Below are 18520 nucleotides of genomic sequence, written 5' to 3' on the forward strand. Positions count from 1 at the left end.
TTTGTTCCAGAGCATTTCATTATGGTTTAAATAATTTTAAAATAAAAAAGACGTTTGTAATTCGATGTTTTCTCACGAGTTTCTCCTGTGTATCACCTTTAACTCACTGGCGGGTCACGGCAGCCATCTGTTTGTTTTTGTTGTTAAGTACAAAGCAACGCATGGATTATTTATGTTGAACCATTGACAAGCTGCTGTTTGGGAATTGCTGGATTAAAACAAACAAACAGGCTCAAAGAAAAATTATCTACAACTTTTAATGGTTATTACGATAATAAGAAAGTGACCTATCGAGAGCTATCTGCGCTAACCGTCCCTAATTCAGCAGAGTGAGACTAGAGGTAAGGCAGCTAGTCATTATCACCCACTGCCAACTCTTGGGCTACTCTTTTACCAACCCATAGTGGGATTGATCATAACATAATAACGCCCCCACGGCTGAAAGGGCGAGCATGTTTGGTGTGACGGGATTCGAACCCGCGATTTTCAGATAACAAGTCGAGTGCCTTAACTACCGGGTCGTTTTATGACTTGCTTAAATTATATAATTATGTATTACTCTATTTAGTTGTCTATTTAGTAACATTTGTTTCACTTTCTTCTAATTGATATTAATAAAGTTACGAACCATTCATGAAATATTTTTAAATATTTTAAATTTCACACAGTAAAAATAATTACAGTAACCATATGTACCAATAGTAAAAGTCATAACGCGTATATCTTAGCCAAAATAGGATCCGTGTTTTGTTTTTTAGTATGTATTATTGTAAATATTAGTAATTGAATCTTGTATATTGAAATAATTAAATATGTTTGTTTTTAATAGAATAATTGTATATGTTCACTTCTAAAATCAAATTATAAAGCGTTTCTTCTTATTAAATACTGTTGAAAAATTATAGTTTATTACGCCATCTATAAACATAACCATGTTATCACTTCACATGGACGAAGTGGGCGGTGTTATTATTAGCAGAAGATGTGTTTGTGGTTTACGTTGGGATGCTTCAAAGGCATATTATGTATAAAATACATCTTATATGGAACATTTTAATTATAGAAGTGATATTTTTCCAACAGTCTTTCATTTAAACTTATCATCGAGTTTTGAAATATTTTCTTGACTTTATGGAGGAAATAGGTGAGAAAATACCTAATTTATATTGTAAAACTGTATAGTAAGGTTTATAAAATATCCTTTCCCCCCTTTTTGGTAAGTTGACCAAATAGGTTAACATACTCATATCTTTAGCTTGTAACATTGGTAGTGCAAGGAAGAGTGGATTATCGAAAGACTAGACAATTAAAAAAAATGGAATATTAAAGGTTCAGAAAATGGATATTGATTGTTAATGAGAAACAAAGGACGTCAAATAACTTAAACTTTAAAAACTTTGTTAACATGTAAATTAGTTAATGTAGTCTGTATATGTGTATTACGTTGTTTTTATTTACCTTTTTCTTCCAGTATCTTCAGTAGAAAATAGTAGTGTTTCTGTTGAGTGTGAAATATGACTTGAACATTAGAATTTACTTTGATCGGAAATCTTATTATTTTATTCTGATCTTTTATCTTCTAGATAATTTTAGTACTTTAACATTGTTTAACTTAAAAAATTAATTTGATAAAATTTCTCTCTTCACTGATGTCTCTTAAAAGAAGAGTCCACATTTTGTGCCTTTATTTTACACATAATTTATTTGTCTTTATATCAGTGTTCTCAGCTTAATCTATGTTCTGTGATAGTTATTGGGAAATTTAAAAATGTGAAAAGAACATAAACAATGTTGGGAGTTAAAGCATTTTACTAAAGATTCTTATTGATAAATTTGTTAAAACAATTATTGGATAAACACAAGAGGCATCAGTATTGGTATTACAAAATAGTTTGAACATGACTGTAGTAAATACGTTTTTAATTGGTTGTTGATATGTAAATTCTTATTACACCCACATGGAGTTTCTCTGTGAATATAATGAAGCTTATTGATTCTTATCAAGGAAATTTAAGCAGTAAAGAGGTGTATCTATTATTTTTCAGTTTATGCCAAATTTGAGTTCATGCCATTTGTTGCTAATGTTACGAGATCTGTACACCCAAGAAAGATTGCTTTTATGATTCCAAAATATTTGACAAAAGAACTTGGAAATTTGCAATGAATTAATGGATTTATATGATGAAAGTGCATTAACAGGAATATTATTTTCTATTTACTTTTACAGCTGACATGTAGTCAGGAGACAGTGTATCCATAGTGTATTCTTATCACAAATGTGAAGAAAGAAACTTTAAATTCACGAGTTATTGTCATGAAATGAATGATCAGACCACTTTTAATCTTGCGTGACAAACTAAATGTAAAATCAAATTACCTATTAATTTTACATTTCAGTTTGACTTTGATGTATGCAGAAACTAGTTAGTTTATAATTCTAGGCTTAATAATGTAAATAGAGTATCATTTCACAAAGTGTGGGGGTGTGCTTCCCTTGGGGCATGAACTATCTCTTTTGGGCTGTCAGAGAAACAAACAATTTGTGTTGTCAATAATCCAAATTTAAGCTTTTTAATATATTTTCTTTGTTAATGAAAATAGTAACTAATTGCTCCATGTATAGCATTTTGGTTTTTATACATGTATCATATCTCACCACTTATTTTTTTCACTCATTAAAAAAAAAAAAAGAGAGAGAGGAGAGAATGCACAATAAACTGTTTATTAAAGAAGTGTGTGTGTGTATGTACGACAAACATTTGAGAAATGTTGGAGTAGAGGATGCTGGAATCAAAAAGTGAACATTTTTTTACTTCCATATTTGATGTGAGAATATTTAACACACTTTATCTCACAAACATGGGTATATTTGAAGAATTGGTAAAATTCTATAGTTGTATAATATGAAGAAAAGATATTTATAAATTGGACATCAAAAGGTATAACATTTTAAAAAATACTTTAGAACCACAGTTTCCATTCATTAATTACGTGCTTGTTGATGCTACGTGGTAAAACTTAGTTTACATATTGTACAACACTATAACTTTATAATATCAGATTTTATTGACTAGGGGTTTAAAACAGATTACAGATTTAGTTTTTAAATATATTTTAATTTTACATACAGTTTCAGAATCTAATAATTGTATTCTTACACTGAAAAATGATCAAAATTATCAAGCAAAATTACCTATAACACTGGAAAGTACAATGCATTCAAAGCTCATTGAAGTTGCTGATAAGTGAAAATTAATTTGATGCATCTATATAAATACCATTTTCACAGGATACATGTTCCCAACTTCTTTAAGGACAACATATCATATTTTTTATAAAATACTACCATCCATACCCCAGCTACAGAAAACAGATCCCCTCCCTTTTGAAATCAAACTTGTGCCACTTTAGGTGTGTGATATGCATACATATTCTTGCAGATTTGTATAATTTTATTAAAACAACAAACAGAAAATGAGAAATGTGACATTGAAGTAAACCACTGATCAAAATACTTGACAAAATATTGCTGATAAATATCACTTCATGAAAACAACATTTGCACACATAAGAATTCTTAAATATTTAGGTTTAGAATAGCTGTTATAGTTCATCCAAGGTTATTCAAGATAGCATTCATTCATCAATCATAAAATCTCACACTAAAGATTTTTTATCTGAAAGTTTTGATGCCCTAATTGTGATGAGCAATCTGTTTATCCTTTGGTGATGAAAAAAATGTGATTTTTAAATTTCTGACCTTAAGAACTTGCGTACATGACATCTGTAAGTATCATGTTTCTTTTGATACATCTGTACTTTTTTTTGTCAAAATCAATGTAAACATTTAGGAAAATCGGACAGTGAAGTTGTTGCTATTTATAGTAAGTTCAAAATATGAATTAATCAATCACTGAACAGAATTAAATTTTTCCTCCATTTCATTTTGCTGCCAAAAATATTTGTTCAAATATTTCTTATTATTCATAAGTATGTGAGAATATTTAATCCTGGGAACATTATTAGATATATTATCATACATTTCTTTATATTATTTTGCTGTTTAGCATATGTTTATAGTTTTTTTGTTATTTAAGGCTTATGTTGCATACCTAAATTCAACAGAAAATTAACAGATAATACAAGAATACCATTTTCAACACATTAGTATTCCAAGTAAGTAATTAATGTGTATATATATATATATATATATATACAGATAATACAAGAATACCATTTTCAACACATCAGTATTCTAGGTAGGTAATTAATGTGTTTGTGTATATATATATGACAGTGCTTGCCAGCAGTGATAAGTGGAAATGTTAACAGAATAGCTCTAAATATATGCACATCTAACAGTTTATAAATTTGCTGTTTGTACTATAGTGTTCTATGACACTGACTGCACTTTTCTGTTTTGCTGGCAAAATTACGGACCCATAATCCAATGTTAGTTTCTTCCAACAGGTTTGCATAAAAATATTTTTAAAACGTCATTAATATATATTTTAAAGTACTCGATAGGCTGTTGGAGTAATATTTGAAATGTCACAGCTTTGATAAGTCATAGAATACTTCTCTACGTGCCACATCTTTGGTAAATCATATTACCAACACAGTATTCTCTTATAGAATACTTGTCTACATGTCACATCTTTGTCTTTATATGCATACATGGATGTCTAAATACAAAATTTTTGTGCAGTGTTTAAGTACATTAAAATAACAAAAAGGAAATATAACTAAAAGTTATGAACTGTTATGATTTCCTTATATTAAGGTTTTTTTTTAAGTTATCAACTCAGTTTTAGATAGGTCCATGTAAATAAAATAAATACTAATAAAACAACTGTTGACACTTTAAATTACACAACACACTTTGTGAATTTAGGCTTTTTTAAAATATTAAAATAATTTTACTGTGAGTGTAGCTGTTAGGTAATAGATTACTTAGTGTGGTCTTTATTTTGTAGATTATATTTTTTAAAACACTGAAACACAAGGTTTAGTCATGATCTTCATTATTTGAGGGGCCCGACATGGCCAAGTGGGTTAAGGCATTTGACTCATAATCCGATGGTTACGGACTCAAATCCCGATCGCACTGAACATGCTCACTCTTTCAGCCATGGGGGCATTATAATGCGATAGTCAATGCCACTGTTCGTAGGTAAAAGAGTAGCCCAAGAGTTGGCAGTGGGTGGTGATGACTAGCTGCCTTCCCCCTAGTCTTACACTGCTAAATGAGGGATGGCTAGCGCAGCTAGCCCTCGAGTAGCTTTATGCAAAATTCAAAACAAACAAACATTATTAGAGGTTTACTAGTATTTGTAATGTTCAACTTTTGATATGGGAGAAGTATTAAAAATAAAACAAGAATATGTTATATCAAAACTGATACTTGTCTAAAAGGGAATAAATACTTTATGTCAGACAGTGGATTAGCTTTATGACACCACATTTTTCTGTATATGTGTGTCTGTTTATTTGCAAAACATCATTGCAGAGTGAGAGTTGATTTGTAGTGAGTAGTAGTTACTGGTATGGTATGAAAGCATACCATGTTCCCTTACCATCAGCAGTGATACTATTCTATTTCTAAATTATTTATCATTTAGTTTCCATTCTGTCATGGCGACAACACCTGGTCTATGGTTTCTAATATTATCTTGTTCTAACCACCTCGCATGGATATTTTAGTGTGTTTTGAGCCTGAGTTAAAACTAGTTAGATCCAAATATCCTTTTCTGGCTGAAATATAGCATAACTGAATTTAAGAGATCATGAGATGATGCTATTTACTGGACAAAGAAAGCAAGTTTTTGTTTGGAGTTGAGATACATTTTTTGCTCTTAGTTTGCTCTCAGTTTTTGCAGAAAGATGACCTTTTAGTGCTGAGGTTAGCTATCTTGTAAGAAGGAACACTTCAAGACTAACTTGCATAACTTGTAGCTAGGGCTGCTCGATATTGTATATGAGAGTTCAATTTTTTTTTTGTGGGAAGTAAAGAATTTGTTTGTTTTATCAAATGTCTGTCCAGTTTGTTCACTTTCACACAAAACAGACAGTTCAAATACATTTAATCATAAGGAGTCTCAAAATGTTTTGTTGTCTGATTCTACAATTATTGTGGATAATTCTATCTGATTCTTCTCAGGATATTAGCACATCACTGCACGAGCAATATATTTTCACTTTAATGCAAAACTTGTGTTGAATATTTAATGTACATTAACAATGTATCAGTTATAACAGAAGGTATGTTGCTTGTTAGATTTATATAGCTAGTTTTGAATTCCTATTGGAGTACATGTTTGCAGATAAAAATAATAATGAATTTAATATATGTTAAAAACTATATGATGTAGATACTGATAATAAAATGAGTTTTATTATAAAAGTTTTTCAGACCATTTATTAAAGAAAACATACGTCATTTTTGAAAATGAAGGGTAGGGTGTTTTAAAGCTTTTATAAAACTGTCACTAAACAGTGTTTAATAGATTTCTTTCCTTTCTTTTAGGCACACAATAGGAGTGATGAACTAGAAATTTTTTTTCAAGCACAAAATCACTTTCTGGTCAATGCAAAGTGATATTTCTTCATTACAAACAAATTAATTACGGGGCACACAGTTCTAACCAGTATATGAATTATAGTTTGACTGCATTAATATTTTATTTCATCACCACCAGTGGCTTTGTGTTGTTTGTGAAATATCCAAGAAATGATACCTTATATCAATCTGAAAAAATAATATCCACATTTAAATTGTTGAATTGTTTTTGTTTTTTTCAACAATAATGATGGAAAGTATCACAGAAGTATGAATCTGTTTTAAATGTTCTGTACTAACGTAATTTGTTTTTTGAAGAATGAAAATTTCTTATGAGAATATTTCGCACTTTTCCTTATCTATAAGTACTTGATAAACTTTCAAAGCATTAGCTTTCTTTTATGAACATAGGTACATAATTATTAGGGGAAAATTGTTTGCACAGTGCACTTCAAAATATTTGTTTAGCTTTTCCTGCAGGTGAAATGGAGGTTTCAGGGTTACAACACATTTCTTTTGTAGAATAGGTTGGTGGTAATACACTTGACAAAGTGTAGAATTGGGAGGTAATAGAGAAGGTATAGTCACCACAGCTTTAGATTTTTGTTACTAGTTTTTCACTTGAGTGTCAGCCTAAACATGCTAAACATATAAATAGTATATTTCTCAAGATTAGTGCAATGCACCTGTTAAACAACAGGTGTACCTGTAAGTGTAATAATAGACAGCAGAGTACCAGATAGTGCATTGCAAACAATACAGATCTTTGTAACTATTTGTATATAACTCTTAGGTTTTATTAACTTGAAATATTTCATTTAATAATGTAAAATACTTTTTCAATAAATAGTGTAAAGAAGATATGTGTTATACATACGTTTGTGTGTGTATTGATGCTTGAAGAGGCTAGCTATGATGTACACATGTATTAATGTGAATAGAGGCTAACTGTGATGTAAACATGTATTAATGCCTCGAAAAACTTGCTGAGATTTGTATACGTGTATTGATACTTGGAGAAGCTAGCTGTGATGTACACGCACATATTGTTGCCTGGAGAAGCTAGCTGTGGCATACACACACGTATTGTTGCTGGAGAAGCTAGCTGTGGTATACACACACGTATTGTTGCCTGGAGAAGCTAGCTGTGGCATACACACACGTATTGTTGCCTGGAGAAGCTAGCTGTGGCATACACACACGTATTGTTGCCTGGAGAAGCTAGCTGTGGCATACACACACGTATTGTTGCCTGGAGAAGCTAGCTGTGGCATACACACACGTATTGCTGCCTGGAGAAGCTAGCTGTGGCATACACACGTATTGTTGCCTGGAGAAGCTAGCTGTGGCATACACACACGTATTGCTGCCTGGAGAAGCTAGCTGTGGCATACACACACGTATTGCTGCCTGGAGAAGCTAGCTGTGGCATACACACACGTATTGCTGCCTGGAGAAGCTAAGTGTGATGTTCATGTGTGTGTACTAATACTTAGATTAGTTGTGATTGTCCATGTGTGTTGATGCTTGTAGAAACTATCTGTGATGTGCATATGTACTGATGCCTGTATAGGTTAGCTGTGGTGTACAAATGTCTACTGATGTGTCTGACTATGATTTTGAATTTTTTTTCTATATAATATCAAGTGAAGATCTGTGTGGTAATCTAGACAAAGAGAACAAGGTCTTAAGGAATGTACTAAGACTGATACTTACCTTTAGGGCTCTTTTTTACACCAGTGTTTCAAAACTATGTTCTATTGCAAGTAACTGATCTTCTAGGCAACTAAACAATTCAGTAATGACATCATATAACTATGCAGGATGATAAAAACCCTATAATGGTATATAGTATTTACCTTTGCATATCATGACTTCTTCACCCATCACATTTTTCTGACATAATTAAATTATTTAACTGTCCTGTGTTCCAATATTGTGATATCTGAAGGCAACTGCTATGTTTGTTTGTGTCAAACCTCACCAAATTGTTTTAAATCTAGGTCAGTATCATGTGTAGTATCATAATTGTCTTTTTGATGCTCATTTGTAAAAAAAAACGATATTTGTTAAGCATTTTAAGTTATTACCTTAATAAAAGTGATTTATGAGTGCTGTGGTAGAATTTGTTTTAAGTTTAATTTGGGACTATTAAGAGACTAAAACTGAATTTGACAGGTGTATGTTTTTCTTTTAAAAGTTAATTCTGTTCATGTTTTAACATTCATAAAATTGTTAATATATTAAAACATTAATTAAATATCTGATCATTCTTGCAGTGAAATAAAAAAATATTTAAGTGATTTATGAGGTATTTAAAATTATTAAAGAAGCATTAATTGCTTGAATTAGCAGGCAAACTTAAAGAATTTCAACACCACTTGGCAGATACTACAGATCTTTGTCCAGGCCTATTGGCTATTCCAGTATTTTCAAATTTCAGTTATAAAGATCTGCCTGAGAAAAAATGTTTTGTTTTCTGTTATGTATAGATTTATGCAGTAATAGAACCAGAAAATTGAGATCTTAAGAAATCTGCCTTGAGTTGAGTTTGAAACAAGTGCTCTTTGATCCCACTAGATCACTTTGTTTTCTTTAAGTACAAGTTCAAGGATCTTACTTACTGTTCTACTGAACATATTGTACACACTGAGTTTGCTTTGTATAATGCAAGAGTATTATATGTGGACTTTTAAAATCAAACAATATTGTCCACTAAGGTAAGGTGTCGTGGTGTTTGGTCACATGTTATTAGAGTTCAAAGAGCATTAGAAGAAAGGAGGAATTTGATAGATATAAAACAAAGGTTTGGAAAGTAGTTATCAGCTAATTTGTTTCTTGGTTGCCTTGCAGTTTTGATTGTGCTTTGTCTGTGTGATTTTTAGTGTTAAAGTTGCATCAAAGTTACTGAGATATTTTGGTGTTGATCCATTGAAGACATTAAGTGTTGTAAAGTGTAAATAAATGGATAACTATGCTTATCTAGCATTCAGCTTGGAGAGACGTGTTTATAATGAGTACCAGTGTTTATGTACAGGTAATAACAGTACATTGTATTTAAACTATTGTTTTCAGGGTATTGCTGTATTTTTGATAGAGATGTGTATGAAACATGATTAAAATAAATTTAAAAATTTGTAAGAAGTTGACTCTGATGATGCAAATACTTTTCTACACTTTTAAATTAAATTACTTACTACACATGAAAGCAGTTTTATGTGTAAATTGTTTAAGTTGTCTTATGTTTTGAAGTTGTTAAGTTAACTGACTAAGAGTGAAATATGAGTAACACGTATTATTATGTACTTATCTTCGTACGTGAATGTTTCAAAGCTGTGCTCTGCTGCAGGTAACTGAGTAGCTAAGTAAGTTCATTAATGACATTATTTAACTATGCCATGCATTCTAATAGGATGACACCTACAGAAAACTGTTACATTTGTTTGCATGATATGAACCTTACAACACTTGTATATTTGAATGTGAGTATATTTGGTTTATGCAATAATCTTAAAAATGTAGATGAAAGTTTTCAGCATAATTTTATTTCCATATTTATTTATCTATTAGAAATATATTCTTTATAATTATTTTCAGATGTTTTATGAATTTTAAACACTTAATACATGTATTATGTATTTGTTACTTAAAGTGTGTATAAGAGTGCACGTGTGTGTGTGTTCGTATAGCAAGGGGCCATATTGGGCTATCTGGTGTGTCTAACGAGGGGAATCAAACTCGTGGTTTAAGCATTGTAAATCTGAAGGCTTATCACTCTAGCAGCAAGGGGCTTGTGTATGAGAAATATCTCCACAATCATAAAATAATATCTGATCATTTATTTTTAAGAATTTAAATGAATGCATAGATTTTTTATAAAATGATTTATTTTAATCAGAACTGTATCTCTTTTTCAGAGGAAATTGCTGATATCTTGACAGAAGAAGAAGACGATACTTTTGACGTAAAAGAATGTTGTACCAAGTGCCAACAACGATTCTGTTCCATCAGAGCTCTTCGTCGAAGATTTCCAATCACCACATGGCTTCCTCATTACTCACTGGCTGATCTTAAGGGGGATGCAATTGCTGGTGTGACTGTAGCTCTGACTGTTATTCCACAGGGTCTAGCTTTAGCTGCATTAGCTGGATTACCTCAACAGGTCAGCAATGAGTAGATTACATCTGTTTTAGTATTTAAATAGTATTGATTTTTTTTTTGTTTCCCTGTGTATGTAAAAGTTTTAAGGATACAAGAGAAGTTTTGTTTAGTCTTTCATTTAACATGGGCACACATATGGAACAAAGTGTATGTTTAACCTTTGTTTTAGTCTTGTAAAGTGTGGTATTAAGTAAATGTTCTGAGAAATTGGTGTATAATAAAATCAATAATTTTATAATTTAAAATAATCATAAATATCAAATTTTATTCTGCATATTTCTGAAATAAATGACCTGAATAACTATTTTACTCTATACTTCTTACAGTCCGAGAGTTTAGTCTTCTATAAAACATTTTGGTGATTATTGTTAAAAGCATTACGTGTTGATATAACAAGTTACAAGTTATAATACCATGTGTTTTTGTGCCTATCTAATAATAAACCTGACACATGGAAAGTTGTTTATCTCTGAACTTGGCAGCATTAGAGTTAATAGTTTACTTGATAATAATGAATAATTCTGCAAGCAGGATTGATAAAACAGATTTTAATTTTCATATAGTTTTTTCAAACTAGTTTCCATTATGTATAATTTTAGTATGGGGTTGTACATGGTATTGCTATAATTGTTCTGTCATTGGTGGATTTTTTTTGTTTACTTTGTGAAAAAAGTCTAGTCTAAACTATGTTTACGTGTAAGCCTAGCTTCAAATACAACTAACATACTCAACTCAAATAAATTTACTCTTAAAATTTTAGTCCTAAATGCATTTATCTTTGCTGTATAACCATTTCAAAGATTCAGTAATTCAGTGTTTTGCAGGCACTGAGCTACCTGAATCATTGTTTGATTACTCCTTAATTCATTGTTTCACTAATTCACTGAATAATCAATAACCCTGATATTTATATTGTACTCTTCTTTCTTTATACTACACAAAATTTCTAGACTGTACAGCAGTTTTAGCTTTAATGAAGTCTTTAGATGTTGCATAATGTGTCTGCCCTCAAACAAACAAACATCTAAATTGAAATATTAAAAATATGACTTACAACAGTGTTATAAGAGTGAAATTAGAATTATATCTTATTATTAACAATATTGATAAATAACTTTTTTAACCTTTGTATTTTGATTTATATATGGGTTGTGAATTTTTTCAGGGTTATACTGTGAACAGTGCAGAAATGTACCTGAGAAAAGTTTGTAGGTTAATACAGGTTTTCTGATTGATATGATACTTTTATTAACATCTCAAGCAACTGATTACCAGTTTTACCTGCTTTGTTTTTCAAAAGAATTTACACTTTAAAGTAAGAAACAAACTTGACTCAGCATTGCAATTTATGACATATTGTTAGTTAAGATACATGCACTATCTATACCACAAGACTGCCAACTCGTGTATGGAAGCCTATAAATATTTCAGTTATTTGACACATGCACATGTAAGATATGGGTGATTTCACTGAAAATTTGTTTTGCTGAACCAACTAAGATAGCAAATGTGCTTGTGGGTAAAAAATATATATCATACTATGTTTTACAGTATATATGAATATTCTTACATTCTTAACCAACTAGTAATGCACAGTTTTGAGGGTTTCAGACTTTAAATACCGTATTTTCCGCCTTCACCTAATTTCTGGCCTAAATTTTGGACCTGATTTTTGGGGGTCAGCTTATTGGCCGATCACTCCTTTCGGAAATTTCTTCTTCTTAGGAAATGTCTTTCTTTTGAAAATTATCATAGGCGGTAATTTTGTCCCATCAGCAAAGCACGTTAAGACTACAGTGAAACGTTGTTTCTGGAATTTCATTGGTTACCTAATTATAGTGAGTGGAGCCAATAACGAATGACATTGATTCCATCTCTGTCTCAATACGACACGTTCTGCTTTACTACAGAACGCCAATGATCACACACAACATGCATGCTGACGCTGAAACGAGACTAAGAAATCATTTTGAAGAAACTTGTCATTTCTTAAAAATGGCTTTGGCTTATTGGGCGGTAATAAGCAAAAACCCTCATTTTCAGAGCTGAAAATTGCCCTCGGCTTATTCGGCGATTCGGCTTATTAACCGGAAAATACGGTAAATAAAATTTTTAAATGATTTACCTCATTCACATATGTATACATATATTGTGTATATATTATAAACCCTTGAGGAAGAAATGAAGAATTATTTGACAGACAACAATGGAAGTATCTATGGTTAACTACGTGTATTACAGAAATGCTTCCACATATATTTCAACTGTTATCATTAGTCCTGATATGAAAATTCTCTAAGTGTCACCTGTGTTAATATTGGTTGTAGTACAGAAGTACTCCATATATATGATTTCACTAATTTTCACTAATATATATATTAGTGAAAATTAATACATTTTGATAAAGTTAAGTAAACAAAATCGCAAGGAAGGACTGCATTAAAAACAGCAATTCCAAACCTCTGACTAATTATATTAGTTTTTTATAACTTAAAAAACAAGCTGAAACAAAAATAAATTAAACAGAAATTGCACTTATTGAAAATATCCCAGGGTACAAAGTATAATGTGGGATTATAAAATGTAACCTAGGTTTTGGAGGTGACTGTAGAAGTAGGACCCACATTGTGGTGGGGATTCACTATCTATCAGTCTTAACCTCCATTTGCCAGTCTCAAATAAGAAATAAAAGAGTAGCAATAGGTATAGAAATTAGGAGAGCAAAATGTGGAGGTTCAAACCCCCAACATCCCACATCTTTATCACCCTTCACTGCCTGCAGACAGTTGTGGGAAGGTAACTGCTCTCCAAAGTAAAGGAAAATTAATTGAAATAAGAATAAGAAAATGATGTACTACCATTTGGGGGTAAGTAAGTTGAAAGCTTACTTCTTGAAGTTAGCTTTCCAGCCCCCAATATGGTAGAAAGGCACTAATTTTTATTGCTATTCCTTTATTTTATCCTATATCTTTATGAGAGGTTAAGACTAATAGACAGTGTAACCCCACCACTATGTGGGTCCTACTTTTTCAGTCACCCTTAAACCCCAGAGTACATTTTATATCTCAAATTATAGCTTGTACCCTGGGATCCTTTCGATTAGTGCAGCATTTTTTATTTTTCATTTTTGTTTTGTCTTATTTTTGGTTATAAAAAAACATATATATAGACACACACACACATCATTCTCTTCTTAGTACTAGGGTAAAGGAACTACATGTATATTTCACCTATGTTATTGTTATCTCCAGTATAAAAAACTCCATGTATATTTCACCTATTTTATCATTAGCTATAGTATAAAAGTATATTGTACTATACATCTGTACATCACTGAAATACATCTGTTATCTATACCACAATACTTCTAGCTCATGTATGGAAGGATTCAAATATTTCAATTATATGGCATATGAACGTGTAACTTTTGGATAATTTCACTAACAACTTGTTCTGCTTAACCACCCAAGACAACAGATGTGTTTATATGTAAAAACATATAACCTACTTTGTCCTACAGTATATACAAATGTTCTTACTATTACTAGCCAACAGTAATGTCTTAATAATGCAAGTTTTGGAGGTTTTAGACTTTAAAGAAATAAATAAAATATTTAAATTGTCTACATTTCTCTCACACACACACGTATATTGTTAAGTTTGGGTTGTCTTTCTGTGATTCTTTTTTCAACTATTTTATTCTAAGCTGTCATTCATCAGTCTTATCAGTACTTATAAATGTTAATAATCTGACAGAACAATATATGACAGCCCATATAAGTTCAGTTTGGTTTGTTTACTGATCTTGGTCTTTTTTATAATTATTTTAGTTTCTTCCTTCTTAAGTAGATGCTAAAGAAGATCACACACTAACTTGTGGTTAATTATACACCCAGTGTTTAGCAGTACAGTTATGTAGTATCAATAGTTTTTCATATTATATATAGTGTCATACATCTAGTAAATATTAGTAAAAAAATTGAAATATATATGTTTCAACACTAACCTCCATGTTTGGTTTCTACATTACTTAAGTATGAAAGATAGATACACACAGAATTGGTGATACTTCTGGTAGATTTTATGTTTCTTACATGAATAATAAATATATTTTATTGATATTTCTTTAATTTTTATAATTTCAGTATGGACTGTACACTGCTTTTATGGGTTGTTTTATGTATATCATATTTGGAAGCTGTAAGGACTTGACAATAGGACCCACAGCTATAATGTCAATTATTGTCTCTGAACATGTCCATGTTGGAGGAATTACTTATTCTGTGTTGCTCACCTTTCTTTGTGGATCCATTCAACTGTTAATGGGGCTTCTTAACTTAGGTATGATTAAGACATATTTTATTTGCTAATACAATTAAGTTTAAGTTTCATTACTTTTTGTCTAGTTTTATGTAAATAATTACTTCTGAGTAATTTTTAGTAAAATAATGAATATTCTATTCAACTTCAAATATGTTAATAAACTGGTGACCATTAACTTTACCTTGTTTTTAACATAACTTTATGTATAAAATGTTGCTTTGTTATTTTTACAGGGTTTTTAATCAATTTTATATCTGCACCAGTGATTAGTGGCTTTACTTCTGCTGCTGCAATTACCATTGCCACATCGCAGTTGAAGGTAACATTTAGAAGTGCATTCTTTATTTGTTTATACAATATTAATAATATCAAGTATTCATTTGAGACAAATTTTTTTGGTCCTGATTATTTACATTTGTTTCTTGTGATTTAAATATTTGATAGAAAATATTATAACTATACCAAGAAATTTCTGACATGATACTTCCCTCCACTCACAAGATTAAGATTATCTATTCATGTTCATTGCTGCCCTCTATATGTGAACTCTTTCTTTATTCATGCTATAAGCTTTCTGCTCTCCCCTATTGAAATGTGTTTTTCCATTACTTCTCCACCCCATCACACCAAACATGTTCACTCTTTCAGCCGTGAGGTCATTATAAAGTGACAGTCAATCCCACTATTCATTGGTAAAAGAGTAGCCCAAGATGTGGCAGTGGGTGGTGATGACTAGCTGCCTTCCCTCTTGTCTTACACTGCTAAATTAGGGACAGCTAGCACAGATAGCCCTAGCGTAGCTTTATGCAAAATTCAAAACAAACCAAAATTCCTCCACCAATAAGAGCAGAGTACACTTACATGGTATGTGTGACTCCCTATAAGCATCTCTAACAAACTATCACTTTTCATTTTGCAGAGCTTGTGCTGAAGTTTCTTTCATTTCAGTCTTGATTGCAGTTTGAGTTGATATTTATTTCTTAATGTGGTTATACAGTTTTAACCTACCCAGTTTCTTGTAATGTTAATTAATTAGTTCTCATTCTAGTCACCTTTATTTCAAACGTTTGCTGTTGTTGACTATTGAAATATGAACTCCAAAGGCAGTATCACCACTTTGAATGTCTCAATCGCAAAAGGTGCTTTATCACAAGCTTCAGGTATGGGCACCCCAATGGGAGATTTGTCTACATTTATTCACAGGGAGATTGAACAGTACATGGGCCAACTTCTATCTCTAGACATTGTCTCATTTCCTTCTAAACCTGTTGAACGTGTGCGGGCTAATGAGGACTTTGATCACCTGTTTCCACCTTCTGAATTTGTCATGCCTTTCCATACCTTTCCCAAGGATTCAGGTCAGCCTTCCATAGTTTTATTGAACTTCATTTTTAAGGTATATGATGTTTTTTCCCTTGTTTCTATTTCTTATACCCTTCATCCTTTCTTACTGCTTGAAAATTACTCCAATCCTATTTGGGTTTTCCCCATTATCTAACATTTGGGTTCATCCTGAACAAGTTGCCTCTCAGTTGAAGGATGGCATTAGCACACTTCATCTTCCACAAGCTTCAGATCAGTCTGCCTTCACTTATCATTAGGCAGATTATATTTTTCTTAATCAACAACCCTTTCGTTCTGTTCTACCAGTTTGGGGGGGGTTGGCCTATAATTCCCTGTTAGTATTACCAATGCCCAATTTTCTGCCTATTTTTTTACCCTCATGACATTTTTGCACTATCTTTTTACAATTCATTTCCTGCTTGAGGTTTTTCACAAAAGTCCCGAGAGGTTTTCTAGGAACCTTGTTCTTCTCTCATTACTTACCTCCATGCTGTCTTGTTTGTTGTTTTCAGCTCTGGGTTTACAAACGTGGTTTCTCTGTTGTTGGGATCTTCTACTTCAGACTGCTGTTTTACCTAGGAATTATTTATGAGCTCTTTATCTCTGAGATTTACATATGGCTCCAATTTTACAGCATTTCACCTTTGTTGCAGTCCCAGAGTCTTTGGAATCTCAGGTGGCATCTGTCTAACAACATTCTGCCCCTTCCCATCTGGTAGCCCATTAATATTAGTCATATTCAAGTGTGGCACAAATTCCAGTTTTCTGTCCTTTCTCTTCTCAGCCTTCATTAATCCTTCCTTCTCAAGGTTGTCACAGCTCTTTGTTTACTTGATGACATATGATATGTTGTTAACAGTTCCAGTGACTAGTTGGTATGAACTCGACTTGTGGCTTTTCTTCATTGTTGGTGCCTTATTGTAACTGATATTTGTGGTTTTTCAAGTTTTGTTAGAAGGATTCAAGATCCCATTTGTCCTCTATACCCATTTCCTTTCCTTCCCTTCAGGATTCAGGATTCCATCATCTGTCAGAGGTAGTTCAGGACTTTCTCACTTAACAGGCTGTTGAACCTGTATTATATCATTCACCACTGAATTATTCCTATATATTTGTTGTTCTCAAGAAAATTGGGGACTGTGGGACAGTCAAAGATTTGTTCTATCTTAATTTGTTTATTCTTCTCCCATGCTTTCCCATGGAGTTTTATCTCACCCTCTGATGGGTATTTCCTCCAGGCCTATGAATGTTTCCAATGTTTACCTGCATATTCCCATCTCAGCCCATATCTTTGATTCATCCATTATGGGGTGATGTACTAATTTTACATCCTATCCTTTAGGCTGGCTTCAGTACCTTATGTTTTCTTTCAAGTAATCAGGGCTTTTGTTCATCATCTTCATGTTCTGGGGTTGAATTTCCATTATTACATGGACAGCTGGATTCTTCTGACACTTTCTGAATAGGATTCAGCCAGTTGTAATCATCAGCTCCTTCACATCACCATTTGAGTTGGCTGATTAATCAAATTGGAAAAGTTCTACCTCCATCCTACCCAATATCTTGTACACTTGGGTGACTTTTGCAAAACTAACCTTTTTATTAAAGCATATTTTTTTCTATGGTTTCCTATGATTTGACTTGTTTGTCACTGATGTTATGTGTACTCATTACTACCATACCTATATTCTTTTTTACTGGATCACACCTTTCTTTCAATTACCTCAGTAACTCGAGAGAATAACTCCTCCTTTTTGTCCATTTACCTTCCCTCTATTTCTATTCTCTAGCCTCATTTTGATCTCGAGAGACTTTTATATCTATGTCCAGTGCATGCTTTTTGTTGCTATGTTGCCCACAGCTGCATTCATCAATTGATTCAGTTAGCTTATTCCACATTGTCACTTTACCAACAGAATTGTGCCAAGTAACCTTATTTTTATTGTCAGCCTTTGGAGGAAATTATACAATCAGGCATGTGGATCAACCTTAAGACGTTCATCTCTCATTAAATAAATTATATCCCAGTATGGTCTGTTTCTCAGAATAGAATTTCATGTTCACCTATTGCACTGTCTCGGGTAATGACATTCCTCCTGATTTCCCAATGCATCCTCACCCCCCATCCTCTTC

General features: G+C 32.1%; 1 protein-coding gene across 2 annotated transcripts in view; it reads left to right on the forward strand.

Moving 5' to 3' along the window:
- Positions 1-18520, forward strand: part of LOC143240942 (sodium-independent sulfate anion transporter-like) — a 69426-nt gene that overhangs the window by 13828 nt on the left and 37078 nt on the right. Inside the window, exons 1-4 of one of the 2 annotated variants that reach the window (XM_076484216.1) lie at positions 984-1144; positions 10477-10721; positions 14866-15061; positions 15277-15362. In XM_076484216.1, coding sequence (XP_076340331.1) covers positions 1132-1144; positions 10477-10721; positions 14866-15061; positions 15277-15362 — 540 coding nt within the window. In that variant the 5' untranslated portion in view covers positions 984-1131. Of the gene's footprint in view, positions 1-983; positions 1145-10476; positions 10722-14865; positions 15062-15276; positions 15363-18520 lie in introns of those variants that run through there. The other variant, XM_076484215.1, reaches the window with a different exon arrangement.

This window comes from Tachypleus tridentatus, chromosome 13, assembly GCF_004210375.1.
Source record: "Tachypleus tridentatus isolate NWPU-2018 chromosome 13, ASM421037v1, whole genome shotgun sequence".
NCBI classification, from domain to species: Eukaryota; Metazoa; Arthropoda; class Merostomata; order Xiphosura; family Limulidae; genus Tachypleus; species Tachypleus tridentatus.